Genomic DNA, 10,603 nt, shown 5'->3' with positions numbered 1-10,603 from the left:
TCAGCAGGACCTAAGGAATAAGATAGTCTAACCATTCCTTTTTGCTTAGCTTTATACTGATATATTCTGGAGATTTAAAAATTACATGCCTATCGATTTTCTAAAGTTAATTTCATTTTTTAAATGCAATGTATCATGCTAAAAATGTTGCGTGTTACATGTTTGGGTTGAAGAATAATATGGAGAAACAAACACTTGTATATCCAGTACCCAGATAAGATAGAGAACATTAGTAGAAGCTTTGAAGCCCCTCTTTGATCTTTTTGATCGCATCTCATCTCCCTTCCTTTTTTAGTGGTCATGTACACTCTTCCCACATTTTTGCTATTGCAAACGAATTGCTGTAAATGTTTTCTCCTCTGAGGTACACCTAAAAGTAGAATTTTCTACATGAAGGGGTACGTAGATCTTTAACTAGATATTGCTTAACTGTTTTCCAAAGTGTTTTACCAAACTACCAACTAGGTGGTTGTAGTACTAATTTCTACCCTCCTACCCATTCTGTGTGAGTTCTTGCTGTTCTGTGTCTGCTGTGTTCCCAGTTTTGTTTTTAATTCTTTTTATGAGATAATGCTGTTTTATTAATTACAGTGATTCGGTGGCCTTTACTTTTTCACCTGCATGTAAAAATGGTCTTTTAAAGTTAAATGTTGGACTTCTGTGTATTCTTCTTATCCAGACAGTTGAATTTCTGAATGAGAAACTGGATAAAAGGGAAGCTCAGTTATTATCTCTTAGTAAAGAAAAAGCACTTCTAGAAGAAGCTTATGATAATCTGAAAGAGTAAGTACTTTACAAATCTGAGTAATTTTACACATTTTTTAGTGGTACATACACTTGGTTATTACTTAAGAATGTTTTTTAAATGGAAATGTTTTATATTTTAACTTGTTTATAATTATTGAGAATTGAATGGTATTTCCATTCTACCCTTAGAGATTACTTTTCTCCTCAAATTATCTTACTCTTTTACCACTGGCACTGAAGAGAGGTGTTTTTCAAAACAAAAACAAAAAAAACCTCTTCCCTTTTGTTATTAATAACCTATTAGTATTAGAGATTTGAAAGGTATATTTAGAGAAAACTGAGGTTATAGTTTAAAAAAATACTGAGTACTAGTTTGCTTTAAGGAGCTGATTAGTAAAATGTGACACAATTAAGATTTAACAGTGAAAAGTTTTAGTTGCCTTTTTGTAATTTTTACACATTATGTATTGGTGACATTTTCAATTTCTAGTGGGTTTTCTTTGAAGTGATTTAAAATAACTTAAGCAGGTAATTTTTCTCTTAAAAGTTAACAGGCCTAAAATTAATCTATTTTTAGTAAAGTGTATGTTGAAGAGAATGTTAGTTTTTTTTTTTTTGCAGACTGAACTCATCTGTTAATTTTAGAATATATAAACAAGTATTTTCAGTCTCAGTATTATTTTAAATTTAGTGAAATGATCAGAGTGAAAGAAGAGAGCAGCAGCATTTCTTCCTTGAAAGATGAGTTTACTCAAAGAATTGCAGAAGCAGAAAAGAAAGTTCAGCTAGCCTGCAAAGAGAGAGATGCTGCTAAAAAGGTAATGAAAGTTTAAAATAATATTAAATAAACTCTACAGAGACATTTTTTTGAGGAATACATTATTATTTTGGTACGGGAAAAAAGAAGTAAGATTAAAAGGGTACCATGTAGTATGTTAACACTTAAATTTTAGATTTTTCGCACCTCTAGGATTACAGACTTTTGATACTTTGAAAAAAATCTAAGCCAGTATTTGTATAATTTATGTGTAAGTCCTTGCAAGATATATAGCAAGGATATTTAGAATAATTTTTGTAAATGATAAGTCCATCAAAATAAAAATAAATAACACTTAAATCTAAATGGCACTCTATAAATGTTAAAAATTACCATTACTCTCATTTGGTATTTTTCCCTTCTGCTTCAAACATATATATATACACACACACACACACACACACACACACATATATATATACTCCTTCAAGTCAAAGTAATTTTAAAATAAAAATTCTTAATGATTAGTGACATTGAATATTAGAATAAAATGTTGATTTATTCTAATGTAGGATTTCTCAACCTCAGCACTACTGACATTTTGGGCTGGATAATTTTATATTGTATGGGACTGTCCTGTGCATTGTAGGGTATTTACCAGCATCCCAGGCCCCTACCTACAAGATGCCAGTATCACCCTTCCCTCCTCAGCCCCAACCTAATCCTCCCTCAGTTGTGATAATTGAAAATGTTGCCACACATTGCCAGATGTCCCCTTGGGAGCAAAATTGCTCCTGATGGGGAACTATTTGTTCTAATTCTTATAATTTGGAACAGTTGGCTGTTTCAGATATTGGTAACCAATTAAGGTTAGTAATTATTGCTTGTATCCCAAGTATTATAGCATTTCTCAGTATTTGCCCTTCTGAGGTTGTTTTCCCCCTTCTTGATGAATGTCAATGTTAATATTTATAATTTTTCTCTGTATATTCTTACAGAAAAGAAATATGATATACTCTGCTTGGTTGCTTTAATTAGCAACTTTAATTAGTATCATTTTAGACGCTAATAATAACCTGAGACTATCTAACCAACTTAACTCTTCGTGTTCTTGCTCTATTCCATCTGAATACAGTACAAAAAGTAGATTTTAAGTAATGTTTGTCTTCTGTAGTGCACTTTGAATTATAGATCTAAAATAGATCTAAACCATTAATTATAGGTGGAAAAAACTTGCGTCCTACGTTTTAACACATTTTATATGTACTGCCATGTATGAACCCCCTGCTTAGGATCCATAGGAAATTCAAAGGTGAATTTAATTACCTTAAGTGAAGAGTTTGCTTTTCTACTGTTGGGAGACAAATAACGTCAACAAATGTATAGTAGTAGGCAGTTGAATAAGCACTTTGAAATGGTATCATGGAGGATGAATTCTGATCAGAGGAACTGAGGAAGATTTCATGGAAGACATGACATTCTTAACTGGACCTAGATGGATGAAATTTTGACAGTTGGAAATGGACATCAGTGTTGTAGATAGTTCAGAGCATGGGCTTTAAAGATTCACAGACCTGGGTTTAAGTTATAACTCTTACCACTTTATAGCTCTCTGACCTTCAAAGTTTACTCAAGCTTTCTTAGTCTTAATTTTCTTACTTGTGTAGTTGAATAGTACAAGTGCCTCCCTCCCAGGATTGTTGTAAGGATTAAATGATAACGGATACAAAGCATGGTTTAAATACCTAATAAATGTTAGTTTATTTTAGCTATTTTTAGTTTCAGAGCATCATAAAAACCAAGTTTAAAATCATAGGACACTTTTCATATCACCATACTTCTCCATTGTAGTTTTAAAAGATAAAGTATCTTAACATGTTTCTGCTGAATCTCTGCTTTATTAAAGTAGATCGAACCTTATGAAATTATGTTTTTTCTCTCAGTTCACAACCTGTTTGTAAGTGCAGTGAGTTTCAGATGAGGAAAAGGAATACAGTGAAAAATGGAGATATACTAGTTGAATGTTTCAAAAATAATGCTTAACCTGTAGAAAATATGTGTAGAGATACTCAAAAAGAGTATTGTAAGTTAACTTCTTCTCATTTCCATTTCCATATTAAAACCTGTTTATGTCTGAATTCAGGTCTTCTATGTCATTTTCAAAGTTGCCCACTTTGAACTTAATTAACTAAGGTAATATAAACTCAGGTTAACAGTACAAAACTTATGGATTCTTATTGAGAATGTGAGTATTTGGATATGGAAAAAAATTGAAAACTATGCCCAGAATGAGAGTTATGCTTTATGTTTCTCATATTCTTTCTTTTTTAATTAGGAAATCAAAAGTATAAAAGAAGAACTTGCTACTAGATTAAATAGTAGTGAAACGGCAGACCTTTTGAAAGAGAAAGATGAGCAGATCCGAGGGTTAATGGAAGAAGGTACGTAAAATATTTAGTTGGTTATGAAAAATATTGTGAGAACAGGAAGATACCACGTGACTAGCTGCTGCTTCCTAATGAAAAAATATTGGAAGCAAGAACGGTTTGGACTTAAACCTCAGAAATGGTAGGCAACAATTCATGGAAGAATGGGGAGCAAGATGTAGAGAGGTAGAGGTATAATGTATGTAGCTTTTTGTTCCTAGAGAGGTAAAAAAATAACTCCTTGAGAAATAGAATTTTGTGCTTCCCTAAGAAAGCTTCTAACAGGTTTTAGAGCCCTCATTTAAACCAAGGTATTTGAAAGTTATAATTCTGGAGTTTATATAGTATCTGAATCTCTAGCTTGGGTACTATGTGCTATCATTTTATTGTTCTGGCATTTGATAGTGAATTTTTTCTTACATTCATGTTTTAATTTTTTAGTTATTAAGTACTTTCTCTATGAAAAGATTCATAATTAACAGGGTTATGAAAATTAAAGATTCTTCATGAGGTAAAACAACACAGTTGGACATTGAATTAATTTCTTTCTGTAATGTCATAGGAAAGAAGGTAGTTTTGGAAAGGATGGTTAAATAAATTTTTCTTAAAGTTTTTTAGTTATAAGAGTAATGCTTGCTACTTGCAGAAAATTTTGAAGTTATAGGAAGTATATGAAGAAAGAGAAAAAAATAGATCATAATTCAATTTTATAAGGAAATATTAATTTCTTCTAGTTCCTTTTTAATGCATTTTATTACATTTTTAAACATAATTAAGATCATACATCTAATTTTCTTTCTTTTACATTTCCCTATGCCGTTAAATGTTTTGTTACCATTATTAATGGCTGTGTTAAAGTCCATTATATGGATATATTATAATTTGTTTTACTCTTCCTAAGGTTATACATTTATTTCTAAAATGTTAATATTACAAACAGTAGTGGGATGAACATTTCTGTACTTAAATTACTGCACTTAAGTGAATTTCCAGAGTAAGTGTTTGAGGACAATTGGAAATAATCACTTCATTTGAAAAAGTTAGTTTTACCCAATTTTTCTTTTTCATTTATTCAGCTAATATTTAACAGTTAATATGTCAGATATTGTGTTTGATATAGTAATAAATATGACACATTCCCTGTCCTTTAGGAACTTATAGTTTAATGAGAGGGAAATATAGGTGCACAGATAATTATAAAGCAATCTTAGCACTAAAATACATGAAACACATAATTGTATCTCAAGACATCTTGCAGTCAGATACTGTCTTGTGTTACAACATTAGAGACTGAGGGGACGGCTAAGTACATGGTTTCATAATTTAATAAAATTATTAAGAATATTAATATCAAATTTCACTTTGTTGGAATTTACTAATGTAATCAGGGAGTGAGCTGATGTTTTCTTTTGCTTAATGAACTTCTTTATAGAGAAAATAGAATGATTTCATCTATGGGTATATTCACATACTTCTGTATACCCTAAAAGTATTTTTTAACTCAGAGCTGAAGAGCTGAAAGTCTCAAAGCTGAGAGTGCGTTACAGTGAGTAACTGATTACTTCATTACCTAGAGTCATCAACTGTTAACATCTAGCCACACCTCCTCCATATCTCTCTGCACACGCATATACTACCCTTTTGCCAAACCACTTGAAAGTAGGTGACAGATATCATATCATTCCACTCCTAAATTCTTTTTTTATCCAGCTTTATTGAGGTATAATTGAGAAATAAAAGTTATATGTATTTAAGGTGTACAATGTGATTTTTTATATATGTATATATTATGAAATGATTACCACAATCAAGCTAATTAATGTATCAGTCACTTCACACACTTTGTGTCTGTGATGAGAACACTTTTAAGATCTACTCTTCTTAGCAAGTTATAGGTGTACCTACCATACAGTATTATTAACTTTAGCCATCATGCTATAAATTAGATCTGTAGAACATATTCATCTTACGTAATTGAAACTTTGTACTCCTTGACCAACATCTCCCCATTTCCGCCACCCACTAGCCCTTGGTAACCACCATTCTGTTCTCTGCTTCTACAAATTCAACTTTTTTATATTCCACATATAAATGAGATCATGCCATGTTTGTGTCTGGTTTATTTCATCCTCTAGGTTCATCCATGTTTTCACAAATGGCAAGATTTTTTTTTAAGCTAAATAATATTTATATCTATATCTATATTTATATCTTACCTATATATCTGTCTATCTATCTATCTGTCTATCTATCTATCTATCTGTATGTAGATCTATCTATCTGTGTCGCATTTTCTTTATCCATTTATCCATCGACAGAAACTTAGATTGTTTCCATACCTGAGCTATTGTAAATAAGGCTGCAGTGAACAGGGGTGCAGATATCTCTTCGAGATACTGATTTCATTACTTTTGGATATATATATTCAGAAGTGGGATCAGTGGATCATATGATAGTTCTATTTTTAATTTTTTGAGGAGTCTTCATACTGTTATCCATAGTGGCTGTACCAATTTACATTGCCACCACTAGTACACAAGGGTTCTCTTCACATCCTCTCCAGTATTTATCTTTTGTCTTCTTGATAATGGCTGTCCCAACAGGTGTGAGGTGACATCTCATTTAAGTGTTAATTTGCATTTCCCTGATGGTTAGTGATGTTGAGCACCTTTTTGGATACCTGTTGCCCATTTGTATGCCTTTTTTGAGAAATGCCTATTCATGTCTTTAGCCCATTTTCAGAATTGGCTTAATTGTTTTTTTGTTATCAAGTTCTGTGATTTCTTACACATTTTGGTTATGAATCCCTTATTAGTGTGTAGTTTGCACATATTTTCTTCCATTCTTCATACTGTCTCTTCACTTTGTTGTTTCCTTTGCTGTGCAGTAGTTTTTTAGTTTGATGCAATCTCATATGTCTGTTTTTGCTTTTGTAGCCTATGCTTTTGGAATCATATCCAAAAAATAATTCCCAAGCCTTATGTCAGAAAGCTTTTCCCTTATGTTTTCTTCTAATAGTTTTACCGTTTCAGATCTTACATTGAAGTCTTTAATCTATTTTGAGTTGATTTTTGTATATGATGCGTGATGGGGTACCATTTCATTTTTCTGAATATGCATATCCCAATACCGTTTATTGATGAGACAGTCCTTTCCTCATTGTGTGTTCTTGACATCCTTTTTGAAGATCACTTGTCTGTAAATATGTGGATTATTTCTGGGCTCTCCATTTTGTTCCATTGGCCTATATGTTTGTTTTTATGCCAGTACCATACTGTTGATTACTACAGCTTAGTAATAGGTTTTGAAATAAGGAAATGTGATACCTCCAGCTTTGTTCTTGCTCAGGTTTACTTCAGCTATTTGAGGTCTTTTGCAGATCCATTTGACTATTAGGGTTGTTGTTTCTATTTTTGTGAAAAATGCTGTTGGAATTTTGATAGGAATTGCATTGAATCTGTAGTCTACTCCTCAGTTCTTCAGTCTGCATCTCTCAAGGACAAGTACATTTTTTTCTTGACGAGCACATCATCATAATCACACCTAAGAAAATCAGCATTAATTCAGAAGTGTATTCCAGCATGTATTGCATCATTTATCTCAATTGTCTCTAAAAATAACTCTCATACCTGGTTATTTGTTCTGCCCCAAAATCCAATCAAAGTTTGTTCATTGCATTTGGCCATTATGTTCTTTTAGTCTTCCAGCAATCTAGGATATCTTTTTCATGATACCAAAGATTTTGTAGAGTCCAGTTGTCCCATTGAATGCCCCATGTTCAGGAATTTGTCACTTTCTTCATGATTAGATTCAGATCAGATTTCTAGTAAGAAATATAATAGGTGATATTGTGCACCTACCACTCCATCACATCAGTGGACTCATAATGTCAGGCTGTAGCACAATTAGTGATATCAAAATTGAATGTTTGGTTAAGATGGTGACCAGGTTTCTCTATTGTAAGAGCACATTTTTTTCCCTTTGTAATTTATAATATGTGGGAGTGATTCTTTAACACTGTAAATATCCTGTTCCCACACCATCCTTCTACCTAGTAATTTTAGCATTCATGGCTTATGCTGTCCAAATCAGTTTAACATTGACTGTTACAGCATTGTGATTTTTCAAATATTCTGTCATTTTATGTCACTGGTTAGTTAAAACATTCTATTCACATTCTTAGAGAATCATCATTATTTGAATTTATACTTTTTTGCCATTGCCAGGAGAAAAACTTTCAAAACAGCAGCTGCATAATTCTAACATCATTAAGAAATTAAGAGCTAAAGACAGAGAAAATGAAAATATTATTGCAAAGCTGAACAAAAAAGTTAAAGACCTAGAAGAAGAGTTACAACATTTAAAACAGGTGAATATTAACCATTCTCTGCATATATATATATTGTTATTACTTCCAATATGAACATATGGCCAGGGTTTATAAAACATTTGGGATGATTTATTGAGGTATATCGTTTGGGAAGAATTTTCCAAGCAATTTAATAGTGAATGTTGGGACTTCCCTGGCAATCCAGTGGTTAAGCTGCCACGCTTGCACTGCAGGGGGCGCCGGTTTGGTCCCCAGTCAGGGAACTAAGATATCACATACCCTGCGGCGTGGCCAAAAAAAAAAAAAGAAGTGAATGTTAAGATTCTTCTTCGTTATTATAATACTTGAGAATCGTGGAATACAATTATTTCCTGTGGTGTTTTTTATTGAAAAATACCTTTGTTTTTATAATATAGGTCCTTGATGGCAAAGAAGAGGTTGAGAAACAACATAGAGAAAATATTAAGAAACTAAATTCTGTGGTAGAACGCCAAGAGAAGGATCTTGGCCGACTTCAAGTAGACATGAATGAACTTGAAGAAAAGAACCGAAGTTTTCAAGCTGCTCTTGATAGTGCATACAAGTAAGAAAATGAACAAATGTGCAACTCGTTTAAAATCAGTTATCAGAGCAGGATGTTGAAGAAACACTTTTTCCATTATCTGATCACTAGTAACATTTATAAACTTACCTCTGTATGAACTTGTGACTGGTTAAAGCAGATTCGACAGAGAGTCCTCACTGTAGTCACTGCTTATTGTGTGGTGAACTCTTCCTCATTCTGTAGATCTCATGGAAATCTACCTGCAAACTTCATTAATATGGCCATGTAATTAACTATATTATTTTAACCTAAAAATCATCTATTTAATTTTTTAAGAGAACTTACTGATCTCCACAAAGCCAATGCTGCAAAGGATAGTGAGGCCCAGGAAGCTGCTCTAAGTCGTGAAATGAGAGCTAAAGAAGAACTTTCTGCAGCACTGGAGAAGGCCCAAGAAGAAGCCCGTCAGCAGCAAGAAACATTAGTGATTCAAGTAAGCATTAGATGAAAAATTAGTCTTTAAAATCTTTGTTTGTGCTTCTGCAAAATAAAGAATCTGTTAATTGGAATCAAACCTTATGTAGTGGCACATGTGTTACGTTTTCTTTATAATCCTGTTGGGCTTACAAATCCTGTTGGGCTCATTTTCTAAGAGTACTGGATTGTGCCAAGCTTAATCAATTGTGTGTTTTTTAAACTGTTGTTAAAGTGATGCTTACATTATACCAGTATTGCTTATGTTTTTGGGGGGAATTTCAGACTTATTTGAGAACACTATGAAATCTAGGGATGCTCTTACCAGGGAAATGCACGAATGCAGATAAATACTAAACATTGCATATAATTTCAGGAGAATCTGTTTAACTCCTGAGCTCATTCATAGCATCTGTGGGAGTCCATGGACCTCAAATGAAGGAAGAAAACCAACATTTGTCAGGCTTTGTCTTATAAAATCATCATTTGATAGATATTTGGGTTATTTACACTTTTAAATTTTATTTATTTATTTTTATTGAGGTGTGGTTGATTGATGTACAATATTATGTAAATTTCAGGTGTACAACATAGTAATTCACAATTTTTAAAGGTTATACTCCATTTTTAGTTATTATCAAATATTGGCTATATTCCGTGTTGTACAATATATCCTTGTAGCTTATTTATTGTATACATAGTAGTTTGTACCTCTTAGTCCCCTATTTCTAATTTTCTCCTCCCCACTTCTCTCTTCCCTCTGATAACCACTAGTTCTCTAAATCTGAGTCTGTTTCTTTTTTGTTATATTTACTAGTTTGTTTTATTTTTTAGATTCCACATATAAATGATATTATACAGTATTTGTTGTTCTCTGACTTATGTTACTAACCATCCATGTGGTTGCACATGGCAAAATTTGAGTCTTTTTTATGGCTGAGTAATATTCCACTATATATATACACCGTATACTATGTATGTATACACACACCATATATATATATATATATATATATATATATATGTATGTATGTATGTATATGTATGTATATGTCTTCATTCATCTGTTGATGGACACTTAGGTTGCTTCCATATCTTGGCTATTATAAATAATGCTGCTATGCACATTGGGGTGCCTGTATCTTTTCAGATTAGTGTTTTCATTTCCTTTGGATATATACCCAGAAGTCTTTACACTTTTTGGTTATTATGAATAATGCTGTTATAAACATTAATTTACAAATTTTTGTGTGAACACATATTTTAAATTCTCTTAGATATATACGCTTGGGTCGTATGGTAATCTTTTGTTTAACTTTTTCAGG

The 10,603-nt window shown here is 32.3% G+C and overlaps 1 protein-coding gene across 1 annotated transcript in view; it reads left to right on the top strand.

Annotated features, from left to right (window-relative positions):
• Window positions 1–10,603, top strand: part of TMF1 (TATA element modulatory factor 1) — a 28,737-nt gene that overhangs the window by 5,220 nt on the left and 12,914 nt on the right. Inside the window, exons 3-8 of the mRNA XM_007447642.1 lie at window positions 680–783; window positions 1,439–1,565; window positions 3,840–3,945; window positions 8,157–8,299; window positions 8,677–8,843; window positions 9,141–9,297. Of these exons, the coding sequence (XP_007447704.1) occupies window positions 680–783; window positions 1,439–1,565; window positions 3,840–3,945; window positions 8,157–8,299; window positions 8,677–8,843; window positions 9,141–9,297 (804 nt within the window). The remainder of the gene's footprint in view (window positions 1–679; window positions 784–1,438; window positions 1,566–3,839; window positions 3,946–8,156; window positions 8,300–8,676; window positions 8,844–9,140; window positions 9,298–10,603) is intronic.

Source organism: Lipotes vexillifer, unplaced genomic scaffold, assembly GCF_000442215.2.
Source record: "Lipotes vexillifer unplaced genomic scaffold, Lipotes_vexillifer_v1.1 scaffold1008, whole genome shotgun sequence".
Lineage (NCBI taxonomy): Eukaryota > Metazoa > Chordata > Mammalia > Artiodactyla > Lipotidae > Lipotes > Lipotes vexillifer.
Note: the sequence above shows the minus strand (reverse complement) of the source record. Positions and strands in the feature narration are given on the sequence as shown.